At 37.6% G+C, this 19,844-nt stretch overlaps 1 protein-coding gene across 1 annotated transcript; it reads right to left on the bottom strand.

Annotated features, from left to right (window-relative positions):
• Window positions 1-388: 388 nt before the first annotated feature.
• LOC129248899 (zinc finger BED domain-containing protein 4-like) lies at window positions 389-2,062 on the bottom strand. Its single transcript, XM_054888510.1, has one exon. The coding sequence runs from the start codon at window positions 2,060-2,062 to the stop codon at window positions 389-391; it is 1,674 nt and encodes a 557-aa protein (XP_054744485.1).
• Window positions 2,063-19,844: the final 17,782 nt, after the last annotated feature.

Raw genomic sequence — 19,844 nt, forward strand, 5'->3', positions numbered from 1 at the left:
TAGGTATCTCAATCAAATGTGCTCGGCTTACCTTTAATGTATAAAAAAAGATCTAACGCAATTTTATAAGGTGGTGGAAAACTAATCATCCAATTTGGTTTTTGAATAACTAATGAACAAAAACAATTTTGAGTGGTCGGACTCTTTATTTTGATTTTGTGAGCGCTCCACTGCTTGTCTGTTTGTACTGCTGCTGTTTAGTTCATAAGTAGAGATGTCACGAATATTCGGCAACTATTCGGTACTCGGCCTATTCGGCCACTTTTTTTGCTATTCGGTATTCGGCCGAATAATACGCACTATTCGGCCGAACGCCGAATACCAAATCATGTAAAAAAGACACGTTATGTTACTCAAAATTATGTATTTATTTTCAAATTACAACACTTTAGTATTTAAAATTGATCAGTGGTAAGTTGTGATGGATAAAAACAAGCTTTTCAGCATTTTTTTGTAGCAAACGATTACGCTTTTCATCGTAAATGTTACCAGCCTCAGAAAATAACCTCTCACTATACACGCTACTTCCAGGAGAAGAAAGATAAACTTTAGCGAATTTCGAAAGGTTTGGGTATTGGTTTTCATTTGCTAACCACCACTTGTAAGGATTGGCCTTCCGATCTAGGCGACCTGTTTTCAAATAAAAATCCAACTCGTTTGCCACAGTATTCCGCTCCACGTCCTCCTCATTATTAGCATTTCGCATATTATCTGTAGCGACTTCCTCAAAGCAGTTCCAGAAACTGTCGTGTATTTCCATAGTTCTATCATTTTCATTCAAGTTTCTTTTTTTACGAATTGGAGAAGAATCGTCATCGGTACTACTAGATTCATCACAACTTATTTTCAGAGCTTCTAGAAGAATTTTTTGTCTTGCTTTTTCTGCTTGAACTAATCCTAGGAAACTCGTTTTGAAGCGAGGATCCAGAAAAGTAGCTACCAGATATTTGTTTTTTCCATCGAAGCTGAATCGCCTTTCAAGCTCGGCATGCAGTGAAGATCTCATTGTTACTAAATTTGGTACTTTCTCAGCTGTTTCTGCTTTTCCCAGATATTTTAATAATGTTACTGCATGTGGTATCACTTCAGAGATGCATGAGATACCTGAGCTGGTTATTTTTGTAATCTCTTCAAATGGTTTGAGGAGTTTGATACATTGTTCCAATAGTTCCCATTGAGCATGCGTCAGATTTATTAAATTTTCATGATCTGTTATGTACAAGGAGATAGCTCGCTTTTGTTCTAATAATCGCTCCATTAAATAATACGTAGAATTCCAGCGTGTTCTTACATCTTGTACTAGTTGGTGATTTGGCAAGTTAAGTTCTTGTTGAATGGATTTAAGTTTCTGCTCTGCTAAGCCAGAATGATTAAAATGGGTAACAATTCGTCTCGTAGCAGCTATCATCTGTAGTACTTCTGGTTGAGATTTTAGCGACTCCTCTATAGCTCGTTGCAGTGAATGAATAAAGCACCTGCCTGAATCATATCCTGAATCTTGCACACCTTTGATCATATTAGAGCCACTATCATGGACAAGTAAATGGATCTTGGATTGAGGAATATTCCATCTTTCTATAATAGCATTGAGTTCTTTTGCAATATTGATACCAGAATGGGAGCCGGGAAATGATTTCATAGCTAAAACGCTATGTTCCAGAATGAACTCTGGAGATATCCAGTGCGCAGTGAAGCTCAGAAAGCTCTCGTTATTGTGCTGGCATGCCCATATATCAGATGTCACTGATAATGCTGCTGCCTGTGAAATACTGGCTTCTATTTTAGCACAAATTCTGTTGTATATATCAGGAACAATTTTCTCGGTCATGTAAGTGCGACCAGGTACTTTATAATGGGGCAAAGCGTTTGCCATAAGCCTCTGAAATCCAACTCGTTCAACAAGTGACAATGGTTCGTTGTCTAAAGCAATCATTTCGCCAATCAAGTAATAATATTTTATTGATTTCGAATCATTAATGCCCCACAGCAATTTCCTTTCTGATGTTTCCTTCAGGGTTAGCTGCCGTTCGTTTGATCTGGACGTTCCAGGTACTGCTGGCATAGTACCGCCCGTGTTGCTGTCACTTGTCGATGGAACATTAATTAAAACAGCGTATTGGTCAGCATGTTTGTTTTTAAGATGGTTTTTTAAAGAGGTTGTAGCTGTAAATAAAAAAACTTAAATTAATTATAATTAAATAAGTTATTTTATTTCCCTTGTGTATCTTATAGGAAATCGAATAAATAAATAATTTCTCCTAAAACTTCGAAATTATTTTAAAACTATTGTGAAAAAATGTTTTGCGAAATGAAAATGGAGGGAATTGCGAATTTAACTTGTAGCGTTTATTTCGCAGTGTGTCCTCCCTCCGCTGGCTAACGACTGATTTCTGAAATGGAACCAGTCATTAACGCAGCGGCAAATTCGACGAAGGACACACTGCGGTACTCATATACAAATTAGCGCTAATTCCGTATATACGCGCTTGTACACAACTAGTATGTCCGCGCAATAGGTAACAGTCAATGCAGAGTTCCTATTTCGTTGTTCCTTGTTCGCGTACATATGTACAAACGCGCATATACAGAATTAGCGGGAATCAAATACATAAAGTATAGTACAACAAATAATTTATAACTGATCAGGGTTCCCCAATATTTTTATAAGTAATCAGGGGTTCCCAACAACTATGTATACCGAAACAACTTGGGCAATTAAAAATCGATCTTCTTTCTTTTATAAGTACCTATCTACATGTAAGTACAGTACAACAACAAGAAAGTAGTTTAAGACATAAAGAGTTAATCAGCTACTTACGTAAACGTATTAAGTGAATAAAACTACAATTTAAAACTATTAAATTAACTTAAGGTTTTACTTACTTGCTTTCTTTCCTTCTCCGCCTCTTGAGATCTTGATGCTACATAACAAACACTGGGCCAGTTTATTATTTTCACTACAAATCTCATAATATTCCCATATGGGCGATTTTTTATTAACTGGTACCATTTTATAAGCTTTTTGACAAAAAAACAATTGAAAATGAATTTAGGAACAAACTTCTTAGCAAAATAGTAATTAAGTTTTATTTTATGTATTATTCCACTAACAAAGCGTTCCGTGACATGATTTACTCGCAATTAACTCCCGCACTGTGTTGTGTTTGCGATTTGTTTTATTGGTTGCGCGCGACTAACAGGTTGCGACTTGTCTTATTCCAGCTAACGCGCCCCCGACAAGCATGTATTTCGTGCCGAATATTCGGCGGCCGAATATTCGGCGCTTCGGCCAATTCACTATTCGTGGCAACTCTATTCATAAGTGTCAAATACCTGTAGGGCTGACGTATGACGCCATTTTGAAAAATTATAAATCTTCCGATAGGGGGACTAATTTGTGGCTTCATTGACGAGATATGCAAATAACTCCCAACCTAGTCTTCTTGATGCTCATATAACATGTGACTTGTCGCATATTCTTAAATTCGACCAAGCTGATTTTATCTCTGACCATCACTTAATATTCTGTACTTTAGATGTTGTGATGAATCGTCCAGATTTAGGTGCCACCTACGAGTATTGTGATTTTAAGTCGTTGAATGTTAATTCTCAGTATTCAGACACGGGTTCTATAAATTGGAATGAATGTTGGTTTCTTAGTACTGTTGATAATAAACTTGACTTCCTCAATCGTAACATATCCTCGTTACATGAATGTTCCGCTTCGTTCTGTAAATGTTTTAAATAGTTCATCTCCTTGGTGCAACTCGTTTCGAGCTGCCATTAGAAAACGCAACAAATTTTATGCCCAGTGGAGAAAAAACTTGACGGATACTTCTTGGCGCCGGTACAAGGAAATCCGAATGGAGCCACTGCTATAGTACGACAAGCAAAACGTTGGTACAGATACTCAAAAATTTAATTCGTCACTTCCAAAAAGAGAACTGTGGCGCAACCAAAAAAAATTTAAAATTCATGGCAAGGAAAGTCCCGAATGTGAGATTCATCTTGATAAATTTAATGTCTACTTTATTAGTGTTGGTAAGAAAACAAATTGTACTCCTATTTTAAAAGATTCCTCATCTTGCGCTACTCTAAAAGAACAGTTCCAATTTATGACAGCTAGTGAGGTCGATGTCCTGAAAGCTCTATCCAAAATAAAGTCGAATGCTGTTGGCGATGACGGCATCTCGCTAAAATTCGTCCGTATAATAAACCATTGCTTCACTAGTTCATGTTTCCCAGCAGTATGAAAAAGGGCTATAGTTTTCCCAGTCACACAAAAGGCAAATGCTATTTATGCTGGTGACTATAAACTTATCAGCATACCGCCCACATTTTCCAAGGTTTGCAAAACCTTGATGGGCACGCAAATTTCATCATTTGTATAGGACAATCGTCTACTGTCTCCACTGCAATCTGGTTTCAAACAAAGTCACAGTTGCTCGACAGCAATGGTTAAAATACTAGACGATATTAGAATTAGTTTTGACAATGCTGACTTGACTCTACTTTGTTTATTTGATTTTTCTAAAGCATTTGACATAGTGGATCACAAATTGGGTGTTATACGAGGGGTGCCTTTTATATGTCGGGATTAGAGAACAAAAACAAATTTTAATTATCGAAAATCGCTTTATTGTTTTTCAAAATATTCTCCATGAAGATCTATACACTTTTGCATGCGTTTGAACCAATTTTCGAAGCACTTTTGCCACTCTAAATGAGGTACCTCCAAAACATGCATTCTGAATGCCGCAACCGCTTCTTCAGGTGTCGAAAAACGTTGACCTCTCAGTTTGTTTTTTACGTATGGGAATAAAAAGAAGTCATTCGGTGCCAAGTCAGGACTATACGGCGGATGACTCATTAATTCGTGGAAACCCTGGTGTTGCAATCTGGTAACTGACAGCTGTATCGCAAAGTTTGACATTTTTTGGCTTTTACGTACTCAGAACGTTTTGAAATACCAGCGCTATTTGTGTTGTTTACAGTAACTTAAAAGATTCATCTCGGTCCAAAAATGGAATTAAATCGTGAACATTTTCATGCGATTATTTTTTACAACTTTCGATGTGGATTAACTCAGCAACATTGCATGGAGGAACTTAATTAATTTTTTGGCGATGAAGCTCCATCAGTGTTTATCGATGGTATGGTGAATTCAATCGTGGTCGTAGTTCACTCCAAGACGAATTTCGTGAAGGTCGTCCAAAATCAGTTGTTGTTCCGAAAACCATTGATGCTATGCGCGAACTGATATTACAAGATCGTCATGTGACCTATCGTGAGATTGAGACAATCTTAGGCATTAGTGGGACCAGCATACATTCAATATTGCATAAACATTTGACTGCCAAAAAAATTTGTTCGCGTTGGATCCCACACAATTTGTCAATCGCTCAAAAAAAGGCTCGTGTCGATTGGTCGAAGGAAATGCTCAAAAAATACGATCGCGGGGCTTTGAAACACGTCTATGACATCGTGACAGGTGATGAATCATGGATTTACGTGTATGAGCCCGAAAGTAAACAGATGTCGACTGTATGGGTGTTTCAAGATGAGCCAAATCCAACAAAAGTTGTTCGCGCACGAAGCATTTCCAAGCAAATGGTCGCCTGTTTTTTCGGAAAAACTGGACCAGTCGCAACCGTACCACTACAACAACGCAGCACAGTAAATTCTGAGTGGTACACAACCATTTGTTTGCCAGTTGTCTTCCAAAAAATTAGGAAAACCAATCGCCAAAGACGGATCACTCTTCACCAGGACAATGCGAGCTCTCACACATCGGCTCAAATAACTGCATTTTTGAGCACCCAAAACATCGAATTAATAGGTCTTCCGCCGTATAGTCCTGACTCGGCACCGAATGACTTCTTTTTATTCCCGTACGTAAAACACAAACTGAGAGGTCAACGTTTTTCGACACCTGAAGAAGCGGTTGCGGCATTCAGAATGCATGTTTTGGAGGTACCTCATTCAGAGTGGCAAAAGTACTTCGACAATTGGTTCAAACGCATGCAAAAGTGTATAGATCTTCATGGAGAAAAATTTGAAAATCAATAAAGTAATTTTCGATGATTAAAATTTGTTTTTGTTCTCTAATCCCAAAATATAAAAGGCACCCCTCGTATGCTAAGCAAAAACTCGTATGAATACACCACGACTAAACATTTGAAATAAAGGATATTTCAAAAGAGACGCCTAGATTAGTGCATAATTCATAAGCGTCACCTCTTTTATATGCCATCTTTGACATTTTCCAAGGAAAAAGATGCAAAGTTTTACATAATAGAACAACGCGTTAAAATTATTGAAACTTATTATGAATGTGGTAGATCTTTGAGAACAACATATTGCAAAACCTCTTATTTTTTTGGTAGAGATAATCGTCCGAATGAGTCGACAATTCAACGGTAGATGAAAAAATTTCAAAAAACTAGATGGATTTATCAAAAGATAAAATTTCCGCATCTGGGGAAAGAAAACCCAGCCGAAGGGGTTCAGAAAAATCTTTACATCCGTTAAAATGTACTGCATGGTGGTGTTTTTGGACTGGAGTAATAATTGCCTCGTTTTTCTGCGAGGATAGAAATGAAAGAGCTGTTACTGTCAATAGACGTCACTATAGACAACTAGTTGAAGATATTTTGTGGCCTGAGCTTGAAGACATACACGCTTTTTTTAAGCGGAATAGAGCTACAAGTCAGAAAACACGGGAAAATATTGCATTAATGTAATTTAAGTTTCCCGATCGACTAATTTCACGTAATGGTGATATAAACTGACCACCCATATCATGCATCTAGCTCTACTAGACTATTTTTGGGGGTTTTTTAAATAGGGAAGTCTACGTCAATAGCGAATAACAATTCCAAAGATAAAATTCAATCCGATAATGTCAGAGCGAGTCCTGGAAATTTTAATTCTCGCAAGACAGCCGGTAGTTGTGCTGCATTCGGACATTTAAATAATGTAATTTTTCACATGTAATTGTTAAGAGCCGTATTTCGAATAAAAATAGAGAGGCCAGAAAGAATCTAAATTTATACATATTTTGTTTTAAAGCATCTGAGCGCGCCTTTGAAAGACTCTTTATAATTAAAAAGCAAAGTCAACTTCACTTGCATCATTAACGCCGCGGGCGTATACGTAACGCCGGTAATGTGTATACATATGTATGTATGTACGTAATTTATGTAAGTATTTATATATATATATATATTGGCAACTGTGATCTTCACATAAATACAGACATACAAAAACCCATATTTATCATATTTGTGTATAGGAGTCGCTGTGCACATTTTACCGCTTCCTTTCACAGGTCACATCTAAATGCGCATTTACAATTTTGCTACCACTTACGTTTAACCCTCAGGGGAAATATTTCGTGCAAAACGTTTTGGCAGCTCTGGCGCTACGGCCAATAAGGTAAACGCATTCACACTTAACCGCATAAACAAACATATAAATAAGCAGTTTACATTTATAAATATCAAACAAAGTGCATACATTCATACACACATACATACATACATGTATAATGGGACATGGAAGTATGTATGGGACAAAAAACAAAAATGTAAGTATGTATGTAAGTAATTCTGTGTAGCTGCGCGTTTCTAATATAATGATAAAAGTGAGAATTCGATTGCGTCAACGCGCTGTCAATGGCTGAGCCGCTGATTGGTCGATCGTGTGGCTGGTCTGGCTGCGAACTTAACTAACCAGCTGGCTGACTGGCTAACTGTGTAGCTGTTCACCTGAACCTATGTACGTTTGTGCGTGCGTTCATGTACACGCAATTAGCGAGTGAGAGTGTGTCGCTCACATATTTATGCATATGTGTATATATACACACACACATCTATATACACACAACGGTGTTAATCAAGTTTTTGCGTTATCTGTGTTTTACCTGTGACAACACTCATTCTCGTAATATTTCTTATTTTAACGCCTTTTTCCATTGAAATTCAAGTGCAACCAGTGCTAACGACAGCCAACAATTATTTGGGTGTATGGCAAGTGAAGTGGGCGGTTGGCGGGCAGCCACTCAACAGCACCGAATGCATGCGTATGCAATAAACAATAAGAACAGGAAATAAATTGCTCATACGCAGTGGTTGGCAGAGGTTGTCGGCTGTCGGTTGTCGTTTGCTGGTTGTGGGTTGCCGGCAGTGTAGGGTGGTGTGCGGGGTGGTCAGTTTTTACGAAGGTGGTGCGGTTTTGACAAATTGACAGCTACCAACCGCCAGCCAAATATAATCGGCTTTAAGAGACGCGCCGCTGTCTGGTATGTAAGCGTTTTGAATCAGCTAACCAGATGGTTAGAGAACGGACAGCTGCGCTTGAGGATTGACAGACAACTTGATATGCGTATTTTGCGTCAAAACGGGAAATAATGTTTTAATTATCACCATCCATTTGTTGGATAATTAAGTAGAGCTGGGAAAAAAATGGTGCATTCGCACTTTATTAACTGGTTTTTTTATTGATGTTTAGAGCAAAAATGGTAAACAATTGATAAATGAGTAAGTGATGGCATGCAGGTGATGCAATCGCATATCTGTAGCTTCTCGTAATCCACTTAGGTATAATCGGAAGTGAAGCTTTCAGTCAAGGTGCTACTTATATACTAATGTGAGGAAATATGTGTTGCAAAGAGAAGATTTTCAATCGCCAATTCAGCAGTATAAACATCTCGTGCGATGCTATATCTTCCTACAGTCTTATTCTAAAATCCACCTCTGCGCATAACACTGGTAATGCTGAGAGGGTGCTGTTCAAAAAAGAGATTATGTATCACCCTCTGAGTTTCAAAGAGAATACACGTTGTGGTGACAAGTACCATCTTAAAATACTTTAAGGGGTTAGGGGTAGTCAGAGACCCGAAAAAATGATGATTTTCAATATTTTTTGTTTTTTGCTAGTCAATTGCAATATTTTACAAAAATAAAAACTTAGCATTAATACATTATGTTTCGACTTGACTTTAGAAAATTTTCAAAAAAAATTAATACCTGTAAAAGTTATAGCTGTTTGTGTGGAGCCCATTTCTCCAGAAGTCCCTTGCGGTGATCATGATCGGTGAAAAAGTCCTTGGGGATTCATCTAAAATCAATCGGGTAAGAAAAATTAGTTTTATAAATAGATAATCTTGTGCCTGATCAAAGTGTTTTTTCAAAATTAACTATATGGCAGCCTCAGGAAATATTTTTCAGATTTTCGAGATAAAAACCGACAATTAATTATTAAAAAAAAGTCGGCATTTTTGTAAAAAAAATTCTCCGATCAGGCACGAGTTTTTTTGTTTTTCACAAGCAGTACAACTTTTATTGAAGTCTACCAAGCGGTTTTTAAGTTACAGTGATCATCAGTTCAAAAAACATAGTTTTGAGAAAAACGCATTTAAAGTTTCGCTATCGAGCTCCGGAGCGTCCGAGCCCGAAAGGGCTAATTGTTGAATAACTCGAAAAGTATTTGTCGGATTCCCTTTAAATTTTCACACAATATTTTTAGGATATCATACTTTAAGAAAATGTAAAAAAATCTAATTCTTTGAAAATTCTGACTAGCCCTAACCCCTAAGTATGTGAAGAATTCACAACTAATGTTGAATCTAAACTTTTTGGCAGCGGACGGGATCTGTTATGCTTGAGAGAGCTTTGGTTTAAAACTTAACTGACTCAAATCTTGTCCCACATAAGTACGAAAACGAAAAACACTGTACAACGACATATGCAGTGGCCGCAAATATCATGAGAATATTTCAATACGCGGAATACGCTCGCAGATGCATTGAAAGAGCTCATTAACGCGATGTACATGTTGCAGAACATCGGATTGGTATTGAACTACAATAACTGACGGTTGAGTAGTAACATACTCACAATGGCCTCCTGACGTACCACTTAACAGTGAGGTTCCGGGAGGATCTACCGTCGGAGGGAAGTTTAAGTTAGGTTTAAGTCCCTGCTTCGGTCATAGGTTTTTTACACTTCACTTTTCACTCTTCAAGATTAGCTTGTGCAAAAGTTTAAGGCAGTAAATATCCCCATGCGATAGCTAGGCCCTTAATAGGACTATGATGGGCTCTAAGACATGGTAGAGGTAAGTTTGTAAGAATTCACTATAAGGGGGAGCAGCTCCTTCACACAACGAGTTTTTCAATAATTTTTTGCGAAAAACTGAGAGTATTTATTATCTTAAAATACATCACATATTAATATTCATGCTGAAATAAAAGGAAAAAGGCGACGCTACAGCGGTTCAACCGTGGCTCCTTTAATTTGCGGCTTAGAATGGACAGCCTCTTGTAATCAACTGAAATCAAGCAGATACAAATTTTTCATTAAAAGAAGTTATTCCGATTTGCAGTTACCTATTCTTAACAAAAAAAATGAAAGTTTGAAGTAAAAAGGAAAACATTACACTTCTTTTATAAACAAATTGATCAAAAAAATATTTTTAGTGACATCTTAGGTTAGGTTGACCTGGCTGGCTGAAAGCCATCACATAGACCTATTGGTCCTTAGTGATACTAGATGGAGCTTAACCCTCACGTTTCCTTGCAGTAGACTTCTTGTAATAAGCCTGCGTCTTTTGCGAATCTATGTAAGCTCTGAAACTCTAACCCCAAGAGACAATCTAACCTCTCATATTGTAGAGCTCCTAAACATTTCATTCGGGTTCTAGCTAATGCAGGAGGGCAAGAACATAGAAGGTGTTCAAGATTTTCCCTCCCTTCTAGTTCATTGCAAAATCTGCAGCTATCATTGTTTGCAATTTCCATCTTGTATGCGTCTGCCGCTAACAAATTGTGGCCTGTCAGTATACCTACGTTAGTTCTGCTTTCCTTTCTAGGCAGGGCTAGTACGAATCTGGCGTATTTATCTGCATTCTGTGTACACGTGATTTTCGCGGTTTTACAAGTGGCTAGATTATTCCACCACCTGTCTATCAGTGTTTTCATGTCCGCAGCAATGTCATTGTACACCGTATTTAAAGGCTTCAGTATGTCGTTTTCTTGTTTGAATTGTATGTAAACAGCCCTTTTGGCAATCTCATCTACAATTTCGTTTCCTGCAATGCCCCTATGCCCGGGTAGCCAATAGATGTGTAACCGACTATCTGCGGCTAGTCTCTCTATGGCTTCCCTGATCCTAAGACCGTTTTTAGATGAAATCCCATATGGGTTTATTGACTTTATTGACGCTTGACTGTCATCATATATACTTATGTGCTAGTGCTATTTCTGCAGCCTTTCCTACCGCAAAGACTTCTACTTGAAAAATACTGCAATGGTCAGAGTCAGCTCTGTGCAATAACTCACTACTCCGTCCACCCTTTTCGAGCTATCACTAAATATATTAAGCGTATTGGGCGTGATGGTAGATGTTGAAATGGAATAAAACAAGCTATGTGTGAGTTATTGACAAAATTATTTTTTTATTTGAAAGGCGCATATATGCCATTAACGGCAATTTTGTTTGTTAACACAGCCATTCATCCAAAAATGCGCCTCGTCACTAAAGATGACTTTTCGCCCAAAACTGGGGTTCTCTTCCAAACGATTCGAAGCCCAGTCAGCGAACAAACGGCGTTGTCTATGGTCATCAACTTTGAGCTCCTGGGTCAGTTGGATCTTGTACGGGTGTAGGCCCAAGTCCCGACGCAAAATTCGCCAAGTTGAAGTCTGCGAAAGGCCAAGTTCTTGTGCACGGCGAGGAATAGACTGCCTCGGGTTCTGCTGTACACTTTCACGGACCGCGGCAATGTTCTCGGCTGATCTTGCATTCCTTGAACGTACGGGTGTTGGCTGATTGTTTACTTACCCGGTCGTCTCAAATTTGGCCACCAAACATTGAAGAGTCGACTTTGAAGGGCCACCACGTCTACCGAAAAATGGGCGCAATGCGCGCAACGTTTGCGTTAATGAACACTCGTTTTGATAATAAAGTTTTATCATTTGAAAGTGCTGTTCAATCGTGGAACTTGCCATGCTGATTTGGCATAAGCAACTGAATAATAAGCAAAAGATTTGACAGATGTCACTAGAACAAAATGGCTGCCACAGGGCGCCAAAATCGACCCGCGCCAATTGAAAAGCCCTTTAGTAGTTTGCTATCCAAAATTACTCCAAGGCAGTTTGCGTGGTGTTTAAGAGCCAGTTCTACGCCGTTTAGCTCCGGGGGATTTTTAGTGATAATTTATATAAAATTTAAGGTGCATACAAAGGCCAATATGTTAAGCAACATCACTGTAAAATTTTAAGTTGATATCTTGATTACTTTTCAAGTTATATTCGACAGCACAGAAAAAAACGTATTTCGAGAAAAGCGCGATTAAAGTTTTCGTTCTTATTCATCTTTTGTTCGACGCTCAGCACTTCACTGACTTTATAAGGACTTTTTAGACTTTCTATTAAGCTTAAAACATTGAAAAGATATTCCTTAAACTGTAAATGCATTTCAAAAGCAAAAAAAGGAGAATATGAAAGTGCTGGAAAAGCTGCAGGAGGTGCCTCCTTAAGGCAAGAAGGATAACTGCGTTATCAATACCTTTTGATTACTCCTCGTGCAAAGCAAGTTTTTCGCACTTCCTTTGAAAGCTTTGAAATGGATGATCTGGTAAAGGTCTCATATTTGAGCCACTTAGGCTAATACTAATTCTTTTGTTATATCTATGTCATAGATCTACATGAGTAGACTGTATCTTCAAAGTAAACAAGCTGTAAGGCTCACACAGCTGGCAGAAAAAGGTTTCGAGCATAGCTTTGAACAATGTAAAATTCGCTTGGAGCATTTTAGGTATTTAAGTAAGAGAATATTGAAGGTGATAAATAAGTAAATATGCATACAATGCAAATCAAATGTTTTGCAGCATTAAATATGTATATACGAATGTTGCCTTTCATAATTACCTCCTGGGTTGTATTACGATATTTCGATTTATCGAAAAGTTTAGTATTTTTAGCATACATTTACACATAACATTTTTACTTATGAGTTGAAAAATTCACTTGTGATGAGTTGAAAAATTCATCTCGTCCAGCTCATTAAAATTTTCGCGCGATGATTATATTATTTTATTGTTATTATTATTTGCGACGTGGATTGTCGTGACATGAGTGTATCGATCAACTTGCCATACTTCGGCTTTGGCATTGAAGCACCACACTTATATATATATATTTTTCCATAATTCCTAGATGAAAGATAAGGCCTTGCCCACCCACTTAGCCTAAGTGAAAAGCTGGTACAACGAGTTCCAATGTGGTCGTCGATCTTTGCTGGATGAGTTTCTTCAAGGCTGTGCAAACCTGGTTGCGGTGCTAGAAATAATCGATGCTGTGCGTCAATTGATAACGCAAGACCGTCATGTGATATATCACGAGATAGAGGCATTCTTTGGCATTAGTCAATATTGCATGAGCAGTTAGTCGTCAATAAGCTCCGTTCTTGTTGGATGCCGCATTTTTTGATAATTGCTGTAAAGAAATGTGGAAAAAGTTCAAATCTCGTCTATGATATCCCTAACACTAAGTACAGATACCTCGATTTTCCATGCGGAGCACTTCGCCATAATGGAAACAGTGGAAATCATACCCAAAAGAGGGTTCGAGAAAGTAAAAATCAAAATACTTTCGGACAGCCAATCAATTCTCAAAGCATTGAATAGCTTCACAATCAAATCAAAAGTCCTAATAGAGTGTAACAATGCACTCACCATACTGGCCACTCATTATCAGGTCTCACTGATTTGGTTACCAAGACTCGAAGGAAACTATAAGACACACTTTTATGCCAAAAAAGGGACAGAAGGGCTATTTATCGCACCAACCCCATTTTCCGGCTTTAACAAAAATAATATAAAACAGGAAACAAAAAAAATGGATCCAAACTAAAATCAGGAAACACAGGCCTTAATCACTCCAAAAAGCTTCGCCTGTAATGAACACTTTAACACAATAGAATTATTTAGTACAAGATTATACAGATTCTGCTGTGATGAAGAAGGGTCTACCGAACACTTAACCACCAATTGCGAGGCATTAGGCCACAGGAGACACAGAATCGTGGGCTTGCACCTACTGCCTTAAACTTGTACATCTCAAACCAAATGGTCGCCTATTTTTTCGGAAAATCTGATAATGCCGCAATTGTACCCCTACATAAACTTAAGGGGTTATATGCAGTTAGAATTTTCAAAAAATCGATTTTTTTTAATATATATATATTTTTTTAATGTACATATTTTTAAGAATACACACGGAAAATTTAATCTCGTTCCGGTGAATATTTTCGAAGCTACACGCAAATTTCAAAAGGCCGTAACGAAAACGCGTTTTTCCTAAAATGGTGTTTTCATTACTCGGAAACGGCTTAACCGATTAGTCTCAAATTTTAACACAAGCTTCTTAAATATATTTCTTAGTAATTAATTGAAGATTTTTTTCCACCGATATTTTTTTTATTTTTTTATAAACAATTTAAGGCCGAAATTTTGGTCAAAAATGGAATTTTTTTTTGAGAAACCGCCAATTTGTCAAAAAAAATTATTTTGCTTATTCCTTCGAATAATTTCTAGATTCCACTTCATTACTTTAACGAAATCTGTTTGGTTTTTTCATTTCAGAGGATCCAGTTGAGAGATATAGTGGTCACCGCAAAACGTCTTTTTTGAGAGGTGCTCCCGGAGATCAGCTGTAACTCCTATCCAAATAAATATTTTTTATAATACCACGTAAAATACAGTTCAAAGACAACATAATATGTGTAAAATTTTTTAGATCAATAAATTTAACAGTTTTTTCAGAAAAAATTCTGGAAAACTCGCTTTTTGCGGCCTTAAAACAGTAAATTCTGAATGGTACATAACCATTTGTTAGCCAGAAGTTTCGGGAGAATAAAGGAGAACCAACCGCCGAAGACGAATCATCTTCTACCAAGTCATATCGAGCTCCTACGTATCGGCTCATAGGCAGTTTTTGAGCACTCAAACTATCGAATTAACAGATTAGCTGCCTTACAGACTTTATTTGACAACCTAATGGTTTCTTTTTGCGCGCGAACATCAAAAAATTAAATGGGAGCTCAACGTTTTTCAACGCCTGAAGAAGTTGTTGAAGCCTTGCGGTTATCCACTTCATAGTGGCAAAAGAGCTTAGGAAATCGGCTCAAACGAATGCAGAAGTGACTTGAAACGAGGATATTTTGATAATCAGTAAAGGCAACGCTCACACTTCTGCGTTAAGCGCACTTGACCATGAAGACATACCGGCTGGCCAAGTACTAAAAAGGAATCGGATCTTTACATATTTCAAGAATGTTTTTAAATTTGAATTATTAAAAATTTGAAGTTTTTGAAAAGTTATAAAGTAGAAAATTTAGAAGCGAAATAATCTTATTGAAATAAATCTAAGCTAAAATTCCAAAAAGGAAAGGCCTGTCGGAGAAACATCCACCAATGGAGCACCTAAACTAATTTCTTAGCACCGCTTTAAATGCGCTTTAAATAAATACTTAAAATCTGTATCACCGACTATTGACACTCGGCCACGCCAAAGTGCCAGACCAATGCTTGAAATATTGGTGCGGCAAAGTAGACAACAACTACAACAACAGCGCACAGCGGACGGCGCAGGCTGCAACCAACAATAACACCAACACAAGCACTTCATCGCCACAACTGCGAACTGCGAACTGGACTGTGGTGAACTGAATCGAATTGAATTGAGTCGAATCGAATCGAATTGAATCCCCCAACGTGGTCTGCAACTGTCCGTCTATCTATTGAGTACAACTCTAAAAGCAAGTTATGTGTATGCATACAAACTGACACACTTGCATACTTGCATACATACATACATATAAATAAATAAACATGTGCATTTGCGTGTGTTTGTGTGTGTGCTTATGCATTGGCATTGCGGTGCGGATCGTATCGGATGCTTTGCTGAAATATGAAAGTAGTTTTCTAGACTAGAACAAGACCACACCTAACAATGAGCTTGCCACATGCACAAGCATGCACACACACGTTTGTTTGAATGTATGTATGTGTGTATGTACTCCTATTTATGCGAGTACAGGTATGTTTATTGCGCGCCTTAGACTTCATTGCATTATATTAGATTGCCTGGCTAGCTGGCTGGCTGGCGGTTTGCCTGCTGCACGGCAACTCGATTTTGCGATTGTCAGCTGCTGCTGTTCCAGCTGCCTCAGCTGCGCGCATGCGCGACCGTGCGACCTGCAAACGGCAATCAGGCAACAATTTCATTTTTATTTATTTACATACAAATCTATTTACATACACACATACGTACGTAAATCTAGCAAGACCTGCAACTCCAACTAGCCATTCAGCCAACTAGCCAGCCAATCGGCCAACTAGCGAACCCGTGATTGGAATTGGTATTGTACCTACACGTCAGCTATTTTCGTTCAATTTTTAGATGCATTATTTTATTTTATTTTATTTTTTCTTTTTTTCAATTCCATTTTTTTATTTTCTGTTTCTACCCCCAATGTACTCGTAATTCTAATTATGTGTGGCAAATTTTAATGCTCTTCACACCATCACATTTTATTGTCTGTTTCCCCCTTTGTTTTGCTGAATTTGGCTTGGCTTGGCTGGAACAATGTGTTAACGTGGCGAACGAGCGACGCGTGGGTCTAATTAATTGCACTGCGCGTACATATTTGGCAAGGTGGCGAATCAAAGCGAAACTTGCAAATGTGCCAATAATTGTGTGTAATGATATATTCAATGGCATTATTTTTCTTTCATTCGATATATTACCTCGCATTGTTGCCATTCATCTGGATTTGAAAACTAACGCAGGAGCACTACGCTCAGTAGTTTAAAGATTTTTGGCTCCTACTCTATATTTAGATACGTATTTTGGAGATTATGATCACCTAATATGGACGTGACAATGGATGTCGTTGGATAAGTACATGTGCGTCCACCATTCGGTCGGTGCTGAGTTCAATACGCAATGTGAATATGAAGCATGAAATGATATTGAGATGACAAACCTTCAAGTGCATGTTTTCATATTAAAAAGTTCCTCATAAAGAGCTAGCTACCCTTCAAAGGCGGGGAACCTCATACTCTATGATCAAAAAGTACCGGTAATGTTTAAATAAAACAAAGCAAAGTTAAATTCGAGGCAAATTTATTTTATCTCCTGCAGATTATGACCCGTCTGAAGCAACACACATGTGCCAACGTTTAACCTAGTCCTCCATGCACCCCTAGTAGGTCGACGAAAGGATTGCCTTCAGCTCCTTCGTCGCATTCTCTTTGATCTCCTCTATTGACTAAAATCTCCTGAAATGGTTGCTAACATTTCCGACCGTTTGCGACGTACAGCATCTCTCAAACGCCTTAAAACGGATAAATAATATTCTTTATTGGGAACCTGCAGAGGCTCTCAAAAATCAGTATACATGGTACAATAATTATCTTTCATATTTTTTGCCCACTAATGAAACCACAGTAAAATAATAATAATAAAAATAGCTTTATTATTCGTTTTTATTTTTCAAGTCAATACACTTCTGCATTCACTCGAATCAATTTTCGTAGCACTTTTGCCACTCAGAAGTGGATACCTCTAATACGAGCTGCTTAAAGCTTCAACAGCTTATTCAAGCGTTGAAAAACGTTGATCTCTCATTTTATTTTTGATGTTCGGGAACAAAAAGAAATCATTAGTTGCCAAATCAAGCCTGTAAGGCAGCTGACCCATTAACTCGTTCTTTAGAGTGCTCAAAAACTCTCTTTTGTGAGCCAATGAGTGAGAGCTTCCCAAGCCTCAGTGAAAGATGATTCGTCTTTAGCGGCTAGTCTTCCTTAATTATCCATAAAATTCTGATAAACGAATGATTGTGTACCCTTTAGAATTGACCGTTTTAAGTTTCTTTAGTGGCACAATTGCGACAGGACCACAGTTTTCGGAAAAACTAATTTTTAAGTTGCTTCTTCCGCGACCAAATTTTGTTGGACTAAGCTTGCCTTGTCATGTGGGTATGGGTATAGGGAATTATACTATAGATTGCTATTTTGTTTGCGGCTCATACAGTTGGATCCAAGTTTCTTCACCTATAACGTGATTTGAATTACTGTGCCAGAATTTCTTCAACATATTCTACACCAATCGATACGAGTCCGTTTTTGGGAAATTGTCAAATTATGCGATATCCAACGAATACAAATCTTCTTAATGACCAAATTCACGCAATATTGAATGTATACTGGTCCCGCTAATACCAAAGAATGCCTCTAGCTCGCTGTATGTCACATACCGATCTTGACTTCAACTGCATCGATTGTTCCTGGTACAACAATAGTTTTAAGACGGCTTTCACGAAACTCGCCTTGCAAGGATCAGCGCCTACGTTGCAGCTTGTTGTAAAAACGTTTCAGAGTAGATAAGCGTTTTAACGGCAAGAGGCAAAATACCTCCATTAATGCACTCTTGTCTCGATAACCCACATCCGAAATCAAAATACTATAAATCTTCGCACGAAAATATTCACCTGTTAATTCCACTTTTTGAGTTGTATGAGTTTTTCAACTCACTGAAAAAAGTACAAATGAAGCTCTAAAGTGGAAAGGTTATATGTAATTTTAAACTAAAAAATAACCAACTTTTCGATAAAATTATCGAATAACAGCTCATCATTCGTAGTGTTGCAAAGGCGCAAAATACAAAAGCAACCCTAGTACTCGAAAATAAATAATGAGGCGAAAAATGTATCAGATGGGAGATTTCATTTTAAGAAAGAAAAATTGCATAGCGTTTCTTTCTAGTTCTCTCTTCCCTCAAGTATGTCATATGATCTCCCAAGTCAATTCAACTCAGATCCTGTTGACATTTCTGTTCAGTAAGGTTTGGCAAGTCATCATGAATTGTTTAACGCCAGCACAATGCTTCCATGTAGTGGAAATTTACTTTGCAAAAAATAAATCTGTTGGGGAAGTTCATAGAGCGAAGTGCTGGAGAAGACGCCGAAATGTCGTCTTGTCGTTGTTCTCAACTTGTTAGCATTTGCCATTTGACTACGTGGAAAATTTTTCGTAAGGACCTTGCCTTGCGTGCCTATAAAATAAAGCTCGTGCAAGAATTGCAATCAAATGACTATCGTTTGCGTCGACAAAGTCATAATTAAATCGTCCCCTTAGTATAACAATAGCCTATGTGCTCATAGGCTATTATTTTTTTATTGAATTTTTGGATTCTCCATCGTCGATTTTATATGTGGTCAAAATTTTGTCAAATTCTAGTTCCACAAAGTGGGTCAAAACGTCAGTCAAAAAATAATAAATATTTACAAACATAACGAGATTTGAGTGAGAGCTAATATACTTTCGACAAAAAGTTTGAAATTCATTTTCTCAAAACATCAAAAAATTTATAGGCTATTTTAATACTAAGGGGACGAAATAATGAATGGTTGCATAAAGTTTGACAACAAATTTCGGATGCGACTTAATCCATTGTTGAAATTTGGAAGTAAAGTAAAACGAGTCCTAAGTTTGTCGCCTTTCTGAAAAGGTAGTAAAAAATTGAAAAAGCCGAGGTAAACCATAAAATAATTTCGTGTTATTTTATAAATGGTACAATACATAATTATTAATTTTATTTTTAGATCCAATGGATGTTATTGGCACCCATATGTGCCTAGTTACCGAGTTCTTTTTACTATATTCCATGGTAATTTTGCTTGCAAAGCTTTAATTTAGTAATATTTCCCAAACTTGGTATAGTTTTTTCGGGTTTTAGAAATTTGAATATCCCAAATCCAAACGCTCGTAGTTTAACA

Source organism: Anastrepha obliqua, chromosome 5 (assembly GCF_027943255.1).
Source record: "Anastrepha obliqua isolate idAnaObli1 chromosome 5, idAnaObli1_1.0, whole genome shotgun sequence".
Classification (NCBI taxonomy): domain Eukaryota; kingdom Metazoa; phylum Arthropoda; class Insecta; order Diptera; family Tephritidae; genus Anastrepha; species Anastrepha obliqua.

Coding starts and splice junctions, on each gene's coding strand:
- LOC129248899 (XM_054888510.1), bottom strand. CDS start 2,062: ATGCCAGCAGTACCTGGAACGTCCAGATCAAACGAACGGCAGCTAACC.